Below are 17,301 nucleotides of genomic sequence, written 5' to 3' on the forward strand. Positions count from 1 at the left end.
AGTTGTAAAAAACAAATTTAAAAAAAACCGCAATGGTATAATGAGAAGTATGAGAGCAGAAGATGCTGTTCTCTCTGTGAGGTATGAATAAACATCTAAAATAATTTAAAGAAAAAGGGGATACATTTCCCAAAAAATGCATTATTACAAATCCACACCATCTTTAGTATCAGGTTCGTTTTTTTTATTGATTTAAGACACGAGATTAAAGCAGAATTTGTCCTGAACGGCTGAAAACTACGGAAAACGGGGTTCTGCTCAGATGAATGTGGGTACAGTACATGCCTGCTAGCAGAGGATGTCAGGAACTACATGCATGAACTATGGTGCCACACGTGTGCTGATGGATACAGGAAGTGTGTTTATACAGTCAGTCACCAGTCTGACCAAAAGTGTTCTGTTCCACCTCTGATTGTCACACACACACACACACACACACACACACACACACACACACACACACACACACACACACACACACACACACTAATGGTTTTCTCCTACTCCTTTATGAACCAACAACCAACCCCTCACCTGAGTGACCCCCCAGCAGCATTAATCTATTATGTGTGATCAATCTGTGTTTATTATCAGGCTATCTAACACATCGGGTTTAATGAAGCCCCCCCTTAAAAGGCTTGTTGACTCCTGATCCAGAGGTCACGGCCCACTGGTGACCTCTAGGGCTGCTGGTGGGTGTCCCCTACTTCGCTGTGGGTCAGTGACCCCTGTGAACACGCTGACAGCTGCTTCTTCCCCTTGCGCTCTCTCAAGGACATCAACTCTGAGGGGGGAGGTTTGGAGGATATTTGCCCCCTTGGAGCCCTCTGTTGCCACTCATTTAGGTGTGGTGGAGTCCTTCAGACGGCAGGGGGACCACCTGAGGACGTCCCTGTCCATCCCTCCCTCTGATCGTTGGGTCTCTGTGGTATAAAGAGAACAGTGTAGACTGTCTGACGCTGTACAGGTGAGATGGATTTGAACTATTCAGCCCCCCCCCTGTGTCTGAGCAGTGATGTGTCTGTAATGTGAGAGATGTGTGACGCCTCCATTCCGTCTGTGTCGTTTGGCTCAGCTTCATTAACAGATTCTGACAGGGGGTCAAAGTGCAGCCATGCGGCGTCCTGAGACTCGTTGTCTGTGAACTGTCCCCCCCTACACAGTCTGGAAGGCCTTGGTTTGAGCGGGGATCATCACAGGAGTGGCCCCCATGCGGCTCAGGGTCCCAGTACTCAGTTTAGGTGGGGGGCTGGGCTTGGAGGTGGAGGTAGATGTGGAGGAGGATGTGGACTGCATCTCAGAAGGCTGGGGGAGTGTCTGAATGTACCCCAGTGCAGACCGGGGGTATCGGGAGTCTTTTTCTTTGAGGGCCCCTGTAGCCGGGATACAGGCCCGTTTGCCTGGGGGGCCCATGCTGTGCATCATGGACTGGGTGGAGGACGTTCCTGAGCGGGAGCTGCCGGAGCGGGAGGAGGACAGCGAGTTGGGCTTCATCAGTTTGGCTTTGGGGGCCTCAGCGTCCTCCCTGCAGGAAGCAGAGAAGAACGTCTGGGTGTTATTTCTGCTCCTTCCTCCATCATGTGTGTCTGTGGGGGGGGGGGTCTGTTTTCATCTCACCTGATTTCATTTGGGGTTTCCTCCTCTTCATATTTCTTCTTCTCCTTTTTGCGAAACACCAACCAGATGATGAGGATGATGAGGAGGACTCCAAAGGACACGCCGACCACCGCCCCCGCTACCACACCCATCCCCCTTACATCTACACATGGACACACACACACGAGTCAACTTCACACACACCAAGTCTGAACAATTACACGTTTTAGCCGTGTTCTCTCAATCTTTGACAGTAACTTTGAACCACAAATACTCAGTATTATTAAATCGTGTCCCAATGCATGAATTACTTTTATTCTCCAATGCTATATTTTCAATAATGATTAATGGAACCTAAAAACTTAATCAGGAATAAAATGTTTACTGAGACTGAAGCTCAGACAATCAGTAAATCTACACAGGGTCACCCTAAATAAGTGAAATACGACACAGAAGTTACTGTTAAACCTCTAACACAATACTTCTGCCTTAAGAACATTATCTTAGCCAGTGGAGCAGATTTAGGATCCTTTGAACAAAACATTCCATGAAGAGAGTCTCACACTGCATCTTGACCTCCACTGTGCAGCTTTCTTCTCCCACGTCGTTGCTGGCTGTGCATTTGTAGAGTCCAGTACTGTCTGTAGTCAGATTCCTCAGCGTCACGATCTCTGGGTGTTTTAGGTCTGACAGAACCAACAAACACAAGACAGGACTGGAGATAACAGCATCTTCTTGAATCATATACTTCTACTGCATTAACAGACATCAGAAAGTATTTGTGATTGATGGCTGTATTTGAAGAATATCCATATATTTGTGGAATGAAATGAATGCATTCTAAGTCCAGCAGTAATACCACACCAGCCTCACTCCATCATTCAGTCAAGGAACAGAACGCTGGGGGGTCTGGAGGCTTCACGGAGAGAACTCCAGGTCCTCTGCACAGGTTTAGGGTTTTCTCATGTTCCTGTGAGTCCACCAGACGCTCCGTTTGTTTGCAGGTTCTCTATGCTGGAATTAATACTTCTAATTATTGTTGTTCCATAAAGATGAATAGATAGAAATAGATAATGAATCTATATCTCTATTGACTATCATCCCACTGAACACCAACCTCAGGCTGTTATAACCCAGACTTTTAGTTTGTATCAGGGTTACATTATACACTTGATTGTGATATACTGTATGTTTGTTAAGTAACCTTCACTCCACAAGTGTCCCTAAACGTCCACACCTGTGCCTCATCAGGGTGATTAGCCTGAGGCTATTTAATCCAGCTTCTCGTCACTTTCCGTGCCAGACATGACATCCCCACCCATCGACCACCCCAGGTTCTGATCATACACAGAACTCTGACATTTATGTTGCTCACAGAAGCTTTTGGTTAAACCATGCATTAGTACAGTAAATGTCTGTTGACAAGTGGATGAATGTTCCCGTGGACTTACCTATCCTGGCCAGTGGAGGCAGTTTTTCAATATATTTGCCCCTGTCTAGTAGCCTCTCCCATCTGTACCTGATGGGATCAGAGCCACCAGCAGATTTGCAGCTCATCTTAACATCACTGCCAAACAAAAGTTTTCCTTCCATCCAGCACTGAGGTTTGGAGGGCCTCACTGTGGACAGACAGACAGATAGAGACATCATCACATTGTCTCCTTAAAGTCCTTTAATACTGAGACTATCCACAGGAGGCTGTAGCACAAGGTGCTTCCTCCTGGACAAAGGTGTGGTTTCGTTGCAGGAAGCTGGACAACCTAGAGAGAACCCATCTGACCTATCTGCCTCTCTGTCCCTCTGTCTCTATCCCCAGGGTATTTCCTTCCCCACCTAACCAGTCAAGGCAGGTGACCTCCAGAGTCTGGGTCCTGCCCGGAGTTTCTTCCTCAATGAGGGAGGTTTTCCCTGCCATTGTCTCTTGTGCTCTGGAGGGTCCAGTGTTTCGGTCCCTGGTGACAAACATGTCAAACATATTGCCTTGTCACTTACCCTGCACTATGAGTTTGATGGTGGTCCAGTGGTATTGGACACCAGTCTTGACTTTGCAGCTGTACTCTCCTGAGTCTGTCAGAGATAAGTCACTGATCAGCAGAGAAGCGTCACCTTTTAAGTACTCTCCAGCGAATGCTACACGGCCACGCTCTGCCTCATTGGGGTCAAAAACTCGTCCAGCGAAGTAGGTGATCACCTGTTGGGGGGAAAGTAAATCGATTGGTGGTTTTGTGATTACCTGAACAAAGTAAGGTACAGCAGTGCAGAACTTTTCTTTGGAGACTCTCAATTACTTCTGTGTTGGAGACCAAAGAGACTACCACTAATATTATGACCTCATGCATGAAGTGTTTCATGAACTTCACTGAACTAGAAAACTCCCACAGCAGCCTTACTGCCCAACCTGTCTAGGACACACCTCCAAAGAGATGGATGTATAATGCCTCAGTAATGAAAGACGTGTTATGGTGAGTTCACCGAAAGTCAGGTGCAGAGAGGAAAACTGAACACAGATTTATTAGGTAAAAAACACTCACCACTCTGTGTTTGTTGGTGGGCTTCAGAAGGAGCCACTCGATGTCAAGGGTGGGGTCATCCCCCACCCAGAACTGATGATGGCAGGGCAGCGTGGCATTGTCCCCAACGACCTTCTTTATCTCTGTCTGGGCACTGGTTTCCAGTGCACCCAGCGACACTGCAGAAAGACACAGCAGTCGAGATTACTGTTCAGTTCTTCAAGTATTTATTATCAGTAGTAGTAGTTGTTTTAGTAGTTGGTTGGTTGGTTGGTTGGTTGGTTGGTTGGTTGTTTGGCTGGTTGGTTGGTTGGTCCATGTACTGAGCAGAAGACTGTGTAGAGAGCATACAGTATGTGGATGTGTGTCTCATGGAGTCTAACCTGAACCAGAACCCCAATGCTAGACTTCTTCACTTCACTTGACTGGACCCACCAGAGACTCCATACATGGAATCTCCCTCCCACACCTCTAACTCCCCTTTCCAGCTCGACTCCATCTTCCTCCCACCCCCTCATCTGCCCACCCCGCTCCTTACTTTCCTACTCAGTCTGCAATGATTCATAGATCCAGTCTCAGCATTTACCAGCTGACCTTCGACACCACCATAAATTTGTCCGTCACACCTCCACTGATGCATGATTACTTTTTTTTTTTTTTTGGAATGTCAACCTAAGGTCACTGAAATCAGAAAATGTGGAGATAATAATTTACTTCATTGTGCATGAAGACAGAGTTTTCCAGGTATTTAATGACATTAACTCGTGTTTTGTCTCACGTTGTTTCCATACATGTTTCCATACCTCATTTAAGTGATACATACGCTGCCACCAACATTTCTGGTGGTGTTGCTCTTTTTTGACAGATCGCTGAATCTTCACCCCCCCACTGTGGTACAGAGGTACACTTCTGTCTTCTAAATATATAAATATTTGGTGTGTCACATGGCTGACATGCACCAAAGCTGATTAAGAAGTTACTTCCTCAGAAACTGACATGACAGACAGGCAGATGGACGGACAGGCAGAAAGACACAAACAGACAGGCAGGCAGGCAGACAGACAGACAGACAGACAGACAGACAGACAGACAGGCAGGCAGGCAGACAGACAGACAGACAGACAGACAGACAGACAGACAGACAGACAGACAGACAGACAGACAGACAGACAGACAGACAGACAGACAGACAGACAGACAGACAGACAGACAGACAGACAGACAGATGAAATTCGTCACACTGGTATGAGAACAACCTAACCTCTTACCAAAGTGAATGATAATCTGAATTATTAAATATGTGTTAGACAGTTGCACATGACTCATGAGATGAAGGCGTTCTCCAATGACCTCTCTAGTTAACTGTTCTTGAGCTGCATGGTTCTGTGTGTCAGACAAAGACAAAGCCTGAAGGTCTTCATGTGTGTTTGGCAGCCCGATAAGGGCAGAAGGCTCCAAAGCTTTGAACAAAGGGAGACTCCATCCACTGTGTTTTCATGCTGTTTTCATTGGACAAGATCCACTGAAGGCCATAGGGGGTCCAGTTCCTGCCCCATGATGTCACAAAGGACAAACGACCCTGGACCTGAGTGTCCCTACAGCCGTCTAACATTAGAGCTGTTAGAGCTGAGAACAACTTTGTCACTTCTGAGTGTGTTTGGGTTGAACAGTGGCGTCTGCTCCTGTGAGCTAATGACAGTTTGTAGTGTGAGGTCTTCTTAGAAAGTCCTTCGGAAGAGTACGAAGAGACCCCGACGGGGAAACTCCAGGGGTTTCAACACTGTGGGCAACGACAAGGATACCTGGTGGACAGGGCTCTAGAGTGGGAGGTGGGGCTCTAGGGATGGGGGTGGGGTTCTGATTGGGGGGTGGGGCTCTAGGGTGGAGGGGTGGGGCTCTAGGGATGGGGGTGGGTTATGAGTGGGGGGTTGGGGCCCCAGGGTGGGCGTGGAGCAGCAAATATGGAGAGAGGAACAACAGTCACAGTGATTCTGTCTTCTGGCTGACGGTGAACTCAACGAGGCGAAGTTGTCCCCCACCGAGTTCAGCTAATTAAAACTCACTCTGTACACACACACACACACACACACACACACACACACACACACACACACACACACACACACACACACACACACACACACACACACACACACACACACACACACACACACACACACACACACACACACACACAGACAGCCCCAGTGGGGCTATGCTGGTAATCACACCTCATCTGTTATAATGAATTTAGAAGCCCCAGAATATTTGACTTGGTCGTCAGATTTTTTACGGGACACTAGAGGACATGTTGAAGGTCACACTAGAGGACATGTTGAAGGTCACACTAGAAGACATGTTGAAGGTCACACTAGAGGACATGTTGAAGGTCACACTAGAGGACATGTTGAAGGTCACGCTAGAGGACGTGTTGGTCTCTGTCATCACGTGTAACTACTAGAACTGGAATGGCAGACACCAGTCTGTGTTTAAACAGTCTCTGGACTCCATGTCGACCATCTGATGTCACCCAAACTCTGGATGTCACTTTCTCCATCCATCCATTCTTCCCACCGATTTATCCACTGTCGCGGGTCACAGGGGTCGTTGTGTGCTCCTAAATGGTTTATGCTAGTTCTGTAAACATGACATTTGAACGTGGAGATGTAGGGCATACATATGTTGGATTTTCATATTGTCAGCAAAGAACAGTTCCTGCTGGGACTGGTGGGACTGGTGGTTGGGGGAGAAATGGTGTGGCCACAGTGCCAGGTTGGGACAGGAAGGCGGTGAGGCCAAGGCTCCACATGCTAAAGCTCTACATGCTAAAGCTCCACATGCTAAAGCTCCACACCTGCCAGGTTGGCTGAGAGCATGGCGGTGGGAGGTTCCGTGGGCCAAAGCGCCATGGGGGTGGAACTCTCTGCCTCCTGCCACCATCTAAGGTGAGTGCAGTCAGTGATTATGTTCATAATGATATTATACAAAGAGTGTTGATGTTTTCTCCACTTCAGAGAACGAGAAAGTAAGAGTTGTAATGGTTTAGATAGATATTAATGACTGTAAGTGTCCGGTCTGGTGCCTCTATCTGCTTAATAAAAGAGGCCGTAAGGACTGCTCTGTGAGGGTGTGTCATCAAACTAAATTGAAGATACAGTAAATGTCCTAAAATATTCAATCCCTCAGTGGGGAGGATAAATCAGTTGGTTGTCACCTGGATATATAATGGATGACTAAATGTACACAAGGTTCATATGTGAGTCTCACCATGTGTGTTCCATGTGTTAAATGGATATGGTGATATAATCTGAGCATTGCTGGGTCTTAAACGTGACAGGAACTGATGGGAGCACACACACTGAGGCCCAAGGTCAATCTGCTGACACAAAGAAGAGCTGGCAAGTGCATCCCAAAGAGGAAGAGGAGGAGTGAAGTCACTGGGCGATCTGGTCTCGTGTCCCAAACCAAACACCCGTCTGCGCTGCACGAGGCTCTGAGCTGACAGTCACCTATGGGACGCTGCTGAGGTGCAGAGAGGAAGAAACAGAGTGACAAAGGAGAGCCGGTCGCCAGAGATTCAACAGCAGAGTGCAGCGAGACGTCACATCAGGACCTCTGGCGCTGGAGATGTCAGCCCCAACATGACAGATGTGCCTGGAGCTGGACATCTCCATCTACAGCAGCAAGGGGACAGTCATGGCTCCTCGACTGACTTCAGCTGATTTGAGGATATCTATGACATTTCTTGGCAAGACAGTAAGCACAAAAATAAGTCACGCAGAGATGACAGAGATAATGTAGGCTACTGAAAGTGGGACGCAGATCTCAAAGATGAGCTGAGAGTAGAGGTCCTCACATTCAGGGTCACAAGAAGGAAGGTTTTCATTGTCAAACCATTCTAATCAGGTGAATCAAACAATGCATGGAAGAATCTAACCCTGGTAGAGCTGAGTTTTAACTTCATTTCCAAGGTCACAGCAGGTCTGAGCTGGACCTCCATCCGGAGGGGGAACAGCACAAAGTCAGAACTGCAGAGACTTCAGTCCACCCTCTAGCATGTTCTCAGTTCACACGTACTATAAAAATTATACACAAAAAATAGTCAAATTATTCCAAAGTTTTACATTTGAAGCTACATCCAGGATCAGACGTAGAGGCGACGCTGTGAGGTGGAACATGTTTGTGTCACGGCTTGTTGAACTCACGCTCATAATGCAACTAATGAAAGCCCATCACCCCGTGGACCGCTGCCCTAATGGTGACGTCACGGCCGTGTGCTGAGATGTGCTCGCATGAATCTGATGATTCACACAAACAATAAGCTTAGACCACAGAGACGCTGCTTGTTTTCCAGAAATGTACATTTAACGCTGAATTTATTGACAATATTAAAGTCCTGGTGGTCAAACAAGCTGTGAAAACGCTGCACAAACTGTTTTAGCTCCACTGCTGTCAAAGGTCAGAGGGGAAACAAGAAACATCAGCACTTCATCCAGTCACCCTCCTCCAGTGAGGGTCAGGATCTGGGCAGGTACACACTGGACAGGTACACACTGGACAGGTACACACTGGACAGGTACACACTGGACAGGTACACACTGGACAGGTACACACTGGACAGGTACACACTGGACAGGTACACACTGGACCTGTTGTACATGTTCCTGTTGGTGGTAGAAGATAAAACCCACCCCCACAGACACGAGGACAACCTGCAGAATCAACCGTCAGGTCTCTGGTGGACTCCAACAAACAGCACCAACCACTGCACCACCTGACCCCCCAGGTGTGTGTGTCTGCTGTGTTTAACACACCCCAGCGTTTAACACACCCCAGTGTTTAACACACCCCAGTGTTTAACACACCCCAGTGTTTAACACCCCCCAGTGTTTAACACACCCCAGTGTTTAACACACCCCAGTGTCAGACACCCCCCAGTATTTAACACACCCCAGCATCAGACACCCCCCAGTGTTTAACACCCCCCAGCGTCAGACACACCACATCCAAACCGGTGATGGAAGGATTCCGCCTCCAGATCAAAGTCAAAAATGTTTCTCATGCTCCTTCCAAACTGGCAGGGGTTCCACAAACCCCCCCATGAACGTGAGCTCAGATACCCTCAGAGCATGTGGTGACATCATCACCACATGCTATGACATCATCACACCTGCTACACACAGCGGTACTCACCCAAGAACACAGCGATGAAGCCAGACGCAGGCATTCCGACAGCGGGGACGTATCGGAGGAGAGGACACGGTCGCTGTGGCGACTGGTCTAAGGACCTTCAGCGTGAGGGGAGGGGCAGAACACAGCCACATGTCCTACAGCGTCAGCACCCCCCCTCCATGGAGCGCAGTGCAGTCTCTCCCTGCATCGCCCTCATCAGCAGCGCAGCTCCACTCGTCCCCGTGGCAACCAGCCCACATGCAGATGATAGATAGATAGATAGATAGATAGATAGATAGATAGATAGATAGATAGATAGATAGATAGATAGATAGATAGATAGATAGATAGATAGATAGATAGATAGATAGATAGATAGATAGATAGATAGATAGATAGATAGATAAAAGAAAAAGGTCTGTGCAGCTGATCTGGACTAATATGACATCAACAGAAGAAGTGTGTGTGTGTGTGTGTGTGTGTGTGTGTGTGTGTGTGTGTGTGTGTGTGTGTGTGTGTGTGTGTGTGTGTGTTTGTGTGTGTGTGTGTGTGTGTGTGTGTGTGTGAGAGAGAGAGAATATAAACTATAATAAATGTAATCAATGTAGAGATTAATGGAAGACAAAACCCATCATTTATGCAAGTTGTATGTATATATGTATTGTACATATACACAGTATGTACATACTGCATAAAGTACATGTATTCTATATTGCATTGCTATTCTATGTATCTATACTATATACATTACTATATATACAAAGTATGTATATATAGTAATATATATAGTATAGATACATAAGTGTAAGTGAAATGCCCTACCCTGTATATATATAATATATATAGAGCATCTTTTATAAATTACTTGAATTATAATAAACTTGTATCTCATCTCATATCTGCATCATTCTAAAGGCCAAACAGGGGTCGTGTCTGTTGTGTATTATTGTGTATACTCTACACACAACCCTAATGTCTGCAGCGGTGTGGGGGGGGGGCAGACAGGTGGCAACGGTACTCAATCCATGAAGTCACCTGATGAGAGGAGACAGTCCAACAGCCAAGGAGCTGCAGCAGCAGTTTGAGCCACGCCACCTCTCATTGGTCAGATTGGCTCTGGACAGTCACACACACACACACACACACACACACACACACACACACACACACACACACACACACACACACACAATGAGCTGATGTTTTGCTGAAGCTCTGAAAGGAGCTGTGCAGAAAAAGGATTGGAGGAACGAGGGATGATAGAAGGGGAGTGAATGATAAAGGAGGAGGTGGACAATAAAACAGGAGAGAGGAGACAGCTGATAGGAGAGGGAGGAGAAAGAAACTACAAAGGAGAACAGAGGGATGAAGGAGCAGAAAGAGGAAGGAAGAGAAGGAGGGGATGGAGGGATGATAATGGGGGAGACAGGGTTGGACGGGGAGGGGTGAGGATTTGTAACGACATGAGGAAGAAGACCGATAGAGAAAGGGATGACCGTAGAGAAGGTAAAGCAGAGGAACGATGAAGACAGAGGAGGTTCCAGTGGTAGCGTCTGTACGTCCAGCGGCGCTGTCCCTTCTCGTTAGGCCCCCGTCATGCTGACCTTGTGGAGGCAGCGGGGGGGGGTGATGCTGGACTGCATCACTCTCCTCCAGAACTTCATGAAGAGCAGCGACAGCCAGTGACGGAGGTGAGCCGGGGGCAGCGACACTTCTGAATGATTCATGTTCTCAGCGACCAATCAGCTCGTCACCGCAGACCGAGACCCGACAGCGCCGGTCACAGGACGCTCATCACACGGAGTCAGTCAGCCAATCACTGGCCTCCAACCGACGAGGCAAGACAGACCTTTAGATGGACCGAAAGTTGTCCCACAGCGGGGAATTCATATGAGTATATGTATACTGCACTGATGTAGTACACACTCCTGATGTAGGACACACTCCTGATGTAGTACACACTCCTGATGTAGTACACACTCCTGATGTAGGACACACTCCTGATGTAGTACACACTCCTGATGTAGTACACACTCCTGATGTAGTACACACTCCTGATGTAGGACACACTCCTGATGCAGGACACACTCCTGATGTAGTACACACTCCTGATGTAGTACACACTCCTGATGTAGGACACACTCCTGATGTAGGACACACTCCTGATGTAGTACACACTCCTGATGTAGTACACACTCCTGATGTAGGACACACTCCTGATGTAGTACACACTCCTGATGTAGGACACACTCCTGATGTAGGACACAATGTAGGACACAAAGTTATTATAGTCAAAGTTAAAATAAGAAGGTCTCTTCCTCACTATAAGGCGCACCTAAAAACTTTTACGTTTCTTAAAAACCGTCGGTTCACCTTATATCTGAAAATGTTTTTAGTAGGCCATTCATTGTAATTCAGATGAATGTGCTTAGTTTATGGCAGAAAACTCAAAAAGCACACTATCAGTCCAGCAGGAAAGAATTACTAGAAAATAATGTAAGTATACTGTAGAACATTAGTAATACAGTAGTAATACATTAGTAATACATTTCCCGGTAGCATTCTGCTGTATTCATATTATTATGTGATGTAGTTTAAGTGGAATGTTCCTCCTGCTTGTCAGGAGCCCAACAGGTGTGGGCTTCATTACTGGTTTCTGCTGTTTGCTTCTTGTTGGAGCTCCAGTGGTTATCGTGTTATTCTGCTATGAGAGACGTTAGAGCTCAGGTGATTATCTTCAGGTGATTACCTTCAGGTGGTTATCTTCAGGTGATTATCTTCAGGTGATTATCTTCAGGTGGTTATCTTCAGGTGATTACCTTCAGGTGGTTATCTTCAGGTGGTTATCTTCAGGTGATTATCTTCAGGTGATTATCTTCAGGTGGTTATCTTCAGGTGATTACCTTCAGGTGGTTATCTTCAGGTGGTTATCTTCAGGTGATTACCTTCAGGTGGTTATCTTCAGGTGGTTATCTTCAGGTGGTTATCTTCAGGTGGTTATCTTCAGGTGATTACCTTCGGGTGGTTATCTTCAGGTGGTTATCTTCAGGTGATTACCTTCAGGTGGTTATCTTCAGGTGGTTATCTTCAGGTGGTTATCTTCAGGTGGTTATCTTCAGGTGGTTATCTTCAGGTGATTATCTTCAGGTGATTATCTTCAGGTGGTTATCTTCAGGTGGTTATCTTCAGGTGGTTATCTTCAGGTGGTTATCTTCAGGTGATTATCTTCAGGTGATTATCTTCAGGTGGTTATCTTCAGGTGGTTATCTTCAGGTGGTTATCTTCAGGTGATTATCTTCAGGTGATTATCTTCAGGTGGTTATCTTCAGGTGGTTATCTTCAGGTGATTATCTTCAGGTGATTATCTTCAGGTGATTACCTTCAGGTGGTTATCTTCAGGTGGTTACCTTCAGGTGGTTATCTTCAGGTGGTTATCTTCAGGTGGTTACCTTCAGGTGATTATCTTCAGGTGGTTATCTTCAGGTGGTTATCTTCAGGTGATTATCTTCAGGTGGTTATCTTCAGGTGGTTATCTTCAGGTGGTTATCTTCAGGTGGTTATCTTAAGGTGGTTATCTTCAGGTGGTTATCTTCAGGTGAGTATCTTCAGGTGATTTTTCATGTTATTCTATTATTGTAAAGGGTATGGTCTATCTCTATCAATAAAGAGTTCCAGTAGCAGAGGCCCCTGTGACCTTCAGTTCTAATTTAAAGTGTCAAAATAAGACAAAATTATTCATTAGAATCAAAAATTCACAGAATTCTGAATTCAGATCTTTACCATAAAACAAGGCGTGTTGTTCCCATGAAGTAGAACATAGTCACAGCTGTCAAGAGTACCCAACACAACATTCAGTTAAAGTAATAGTGCCCCCTGCTGGCCAGTGTCAAAATAACTTGTGTGAGAATATTTTTCTTTTCATGTGGATCAGATGTAGTGAAAGAGGAGGTAGATCCCCACTGATCACCACAGAATGATGTTAGGGGTCAGTATTATAATTCTGGGGGGCTTGAGGACGTACTGCCAGCAGCACAGCTGTTGGGTAGGTGCACATCTTTCATCCTTTCGTGGTGGGATGGATTGTGGCACTGGTTTTGAATGAACTGAAGTAACGTCTTTCACTGGACTGGGGCAATAATAATGTTTCTCATGATGGGGCTAATAAATAAACTTCAGCATCATTGCTGCTGATGGATGAATACAATTCCTCAAACCAAACTGCAAACTGAAGGCTTTGTTTGGTCTGAATTTATGAGAAACATGTTTGCAGATGTAGAACATTTTTGGACTTTATACCAGTGGTAGTCATCTTTCATTTACAATATTTGCAAAATGTTCTGGGTTTTTCTACCTCTTTTGTCAATAATTCCATTTTGAGTCTGCAGAACGCTGCAGTTGCAGCGCCACCTGAAGGGTTTGGTGACCACGACCCCCCCAGAGGACACGGGACACTCCGTTATCAGCCTTTGGACAGGAAATACTTTGACATAATCCTGGATACAGGTTGATTGTTTGTATTTATTAAGGGTAGACTTTAACTGCCTGGCAGCCAGTTGAGTCCAAGGTTAGTCTGACTGTTTCTAGCATGAAGCATTTCCTGTAACTACATTTAAGTCCTGGAGCAGAGAAACCAACAGCCTCCAGCCAGAGTCGGACCCATGAAGGTGACACCGCTGGGATGGAACCAGAGTTTATTCGGTTTCATTGAAAACACAAATGAGTCATCAGAAGTGCAGAAAACATGATTCTATTTTTAACATTAATAAAATGGTACATTTTACTGCCCTGGATGAAACCTCAGCATTTGACTTCAGAACACCAAAATAATTCATCATCTAAATATGAACTGAAATGATAAAGACAGGGGTAAAGTGACTCTGGTGGGGGCTCCAGTCGCTCTCACTGGCTGCTGCCTCCATTCTCCACACATCTGTCCTTCTGAACCTCTGACGGGCGTCTGAACACGTGGTCTTTGTAGTACTGTAGTTCTTTAATGCTCTCAGTGATGTCATCCAATGCCCTGCAGGGGAAAACCAGTCTGTGCATTAATGTATAAGTACTGAGAACATTAGTCTTCACCTGACCACACTGAATTTAATGAATAACAATCATTTCAACTTGAAGGAAAAAGGTTCCATCTTCCACGTGTGGCTGGACCAGGAGGGGAACCAGCAGACCCGTCCATCGCTGCTGGAGGTATGGGACTACTCCCAGCTGAGTGGGCGAGTTCAGCTGAAAACCAGGAAGAGGAGCATCCTTCTGATGATTAGTTCAGTAATAATTAACGTCAGATTCATTTCTCACCTGTGTGTTGATTTCTTCTGAGGCGCCGTCTTGAAGGCTTCAGGAAACCACCGTCTGGAAGCGACCAGACTCACGTTACACACCTGTGTGCTGTAATCTGGGAGGAAGGATTTAATCCTTCAGATTGAAAAGCTTCTCTTCATTTCATCAGGATGCTTTTGACCCTTATAACCACTGACGGCTGAAATGGATAACACTCATCACCATGACAACCATCAGTTAGTTGGATATACCAGGCAAACAAGTATTTTGTCTTTGGAGTTGTAGTGTTGTAAGAAGGATAAAAGGTGATGGCTCCCCCAGCCCCCAGCCCCCAGGCTGCAGACGACTAGAGCTTCTGTTCCACAGAATATTCAGAGGAGAAGATGGGAACAAAAAGAAACCCTGACACCAAACAGGACGCGATCCTTTGCTGGAATGAATGAGTGCTGAGCAGCACCAACCCCCCTGCACTCACACAGGTAACGCTCACCTGCAAAGCTCCTTGATGGTGCTGACGTCAATGATTCTGTAGTGCAGGTGGTGCACAAACTGAGGCATGTACTTCTGCAGGAACCTCATGTCTGCGTGCACAGAGTTACCTCAGGGGGGAAAACAGAGCACCTCAGAAAACCTGATACCACAGTGAAGCGTTGGTCTCATGGTTCAGTCGCACCATTTCTATCCCATAATTTAAACAACTGGACCTTTTGGATTTTGAAAATGAAGGCAAACAGGTCTTGAAAATAAAAAAGCAAATATCTCAGTTATATTTCATGTCAGTCAGTAAGGATTGATTTAATAGAATAAGTGTAGGTCCAGTCACCCAGGGGGGGGGTGCACTGGATGTATGAACTCACCAGCTAGAGGACACTGTCCAGGGGGGGTGTGCTGTCTGATGAAGGACAGGAACTCATACTCAGCTTGTTCCAGCGTGATGTTACTGTCCCGCACAGCCTGGGTCAGTCCTGACTGGGACACAGGGACACTGGTTTATGGATCTACACCTGTACCTCCACCTGTACCTCCACCGGTACCTCCACCTGTACCTCCACCAGTCCTCCACCTGTACCTCCACCCGTCCTCCACCTGTACCTCCACCTGTACCTCCACCTGTACCTCCACCTGTACCTCCACCGGTACCTCCACCTGTACCTCCACCGGTACCTCCACCTGTACCTCCACCGGTACCTCCACCAGTACCTCCACCTGTACCTCCACCAGTCCTCCACCTGTACCTCCACCCGTCCTCCACCTGTACCTCCACCTGTACCTCCACCTGTACCTCCACCTGTACCTCCACCTGTACCTCCACCAGTCCTCCACCTGTACCTCCACCTGTACCTCCACCGGTACCTCCACCTGTACCACCTGTTCTTTCCACACGTTATGATCGTTCATATAACTTACCTGTAATGAATGCACAGGTAAAGTCTGTATTGGTTGACAGACATGTCTGGCCTTCCTCACTGGGTATTAATTTATTTTAAATGGTTCAATGTTGTTTGACTTTCGAGCTCCGTCACACAACGGATTCGACTCGAGTCGAAGGTTTTTACTGTAGGCGTTGAAACGCTTCCATTGAAAGCCTGTGTGTTCTGGGTCTCACCACTGACACGGGCCGAGCCCCCACTGCAGGACAACGCTCACCTGGCCGTGATGCTGCTTGCACCAGTCTGACATCCCGTCCAGCAGCTCGTCCGGCTGCCTGATGATCAGGTTGGGCCCCTGCCAACCAACAAGCACTCAGCTGAGTCCACACAACAGGGGGAACCCGGGTCAGTCCACTGGGGTCGGCCTCACCTCTGCCACCACCTTCAGCTCCGCGTCGGTGATGATGCACGCCATTTCAATGATCTGGTCCTTGTCGATGTCCAGACCTGTCATCTGAAGAACATTCTGTGAGACGCTCGTCTGGTCCACACGACATGAAGACCTGGACTGGTAATCCCACCAGATTACCAACCAGGAACCATGTTTGTCTTAACCTTCCATCCACAGACGATCAGAGCGCATTTAAGCTTCGAGATGTTTGAGAAACAACAGAGTTCCTTCTCTAGCTCACAAACTGAAAGCGGTTGACGTCTTCATCAGCCTGTCCCCATGAAGACCAACGCTTCAGTAACACTGGTTCAAGTTTCATTTAATTCATTCATCAGTTCATTCATTTTATTCATTTAATTTAAATTGTACCAATTTATAACATGGTATTAAATTAAAGTACTGTCTGCGCCTGTCCCGGCAGATGTTAATCAATCGATTATTTAATCAATACATTAGTTCCTGCGGGTTAGCTCAACACACACACACACACACACACACACACACACACACACACACACACACTTGCCTCCAGGTCCACCCACACCATCCTCTGGCCCATCGCCGCGGATGACATCCTTCTTCTGGCCCCCTGACTCCCGGGACTGTCGCGGTGTGTTCTCCGGGTCGTTAACGTGTTTGTTCCGCCTCTGTGTGCGACACTACCCCGGTGTGGGTGACATACCGACGGGCTGGACCGGAACACAAGCTGCGTCCACCTGCAGAGGAGCGGGACCAGAGACTGGACCGCCGGGCGGGGACACGAGGACATATCGGGCCGACTTCCGATCGGAAATGTCGTAAAGACGCCTGACATCCTTCTTTTAGCACAATGAGGGTCGGCAAACCAGATTAGATGAGCTTTACTGCCCCCTAGCGGGATAAAGAGTTACTGCCCCCTAGCGGGATGAAGAGTTAC

General features: G+C 46.9%; 2 protein-coding genes across 3 annotated transcripts; both read right to left on the bottom strand.

The window, feature by feature from the left end:
* Positions 1-234: 234 nt before the first annotated feature.
* Positions 235-9,376, bottom strand: LOC137605885 (CXADR-like membrane protein). Its single transcript, XM_068330782.1, has 7 exons — positions 9,300-9,376; positions 4,128-4,285; positions 3,589-3,787; positions 3,048-3,215; positions 2,160-2,282; positions 1,618-1,759; positions 235-1,525 (listed from the first exon to the last, which is right to left on the bottom strand). Exons 1-7 carry the CDS (start codon positions 9,331-9,333, stop codon positions 1,156-1,158), a joined length of 1,194 nt encoding a protein of 397 aa, XP_068186883.1. The 5' UTR covers positions 9,334-9,376; the 3' UTR covers positions 235-1,155.
* A 4,576-nt stretch (positions 9,377-13,952) lies between these two features.
* On the bottom strand, positions 13,953-17,195 carry smfn (small fragment nuclease). Of its 2 annotated transcripts, XM_068330783.1 has the most exons (7): positions 16,912-17,195; positions 16,365-16,448; positions 16,212-16,289; positions 15,422-15,533; positions 15,055-15,163; positions 14,583-14,636; positions 13,953-14,298 (listed from the first exon to the last, which is right to left on the bottom strand). In XM_068330783.1, exons 1-7 carry the CDS (start codon positions 17,152-17,154, stop codon positions 14,178-14,180), a joined length of 801 nt encoding a protein of 266 aa, XP_068186884.1. In that variant the 5' UTR covers positions 17,155-17,195; the 3' UTR covers positions 13,953-14,177. The 2 variants fall into 2 exon arrangements, with proteins under 2 accessions (XP_068186884.1, XP_068186885.1); XM_068330784.1 differs by lacking the exon at positions 13,953-14,298 and having other exon boundaries at positions 14,583-14,679.
* Between the last annotated feature and the right edge of the window lie 106 nt (positions 17,196-17,301).

This window comes from Antennarius striatus, chromosome 13, assembly GCF_040054535.1.
Source record: "Antennarius striatus isolate MH-2024 chromosome 13, ASM4005453v1, whole genome shotgun sequence".
In the NCBI taxonomy this organism is placed as follows: Eukaryota; Metazoa; Chordata; class Actinopteri; order Lophiiformes; family Antennariidae; genus Antennarius; species Antennarius striatus.

Bases quoted from the DNA above. Each gene is read 5' to 3' on its own strand.
- LOC137605885 (XM_068330782.1), bottom strand. From the start codon at position 9,333: ATGCCTGCGTCTGGCTTCATCGCTGTGTTCTTGG. The intron at 3,788-4,127 runs GTGAGTGTTTTT...TCCCCCCAACAG, and splicing joins CCACCAACAAACACAGAGTG to GTGATCACCTACTTCGCTGG. The intron at 1,526-1,617 runs GTGAGATGAAAA...TGCTTCCTGCAG, and splicing joins GAAACCCCAAATGAAATCAG to GGAGGACGCTGAGGCCCCCA.
- smfn (XM_068330783.1), bottom strand. From the start codon at position 17,154: ATGTCCTCGTGTCCCCGCCCGGCGGTCCAGTCTCTGGTCCCGCTCCTC. The intron at 15,534-16,211 runs GTGAGCGTTGTC...CCTGTGTCCCAG, and splicing joins GCAAGCAGCATCACGGCCAG to TCAGGACTGACCCAGGCTGT. The intron at 14,637-15,054 runs GTGAGCGTTACC...GGTCGCTTCCAG, and splicing joins ACCATCAAGGAGCTTTGCAG to ACGGTGGTTTCCTGAAGCCT.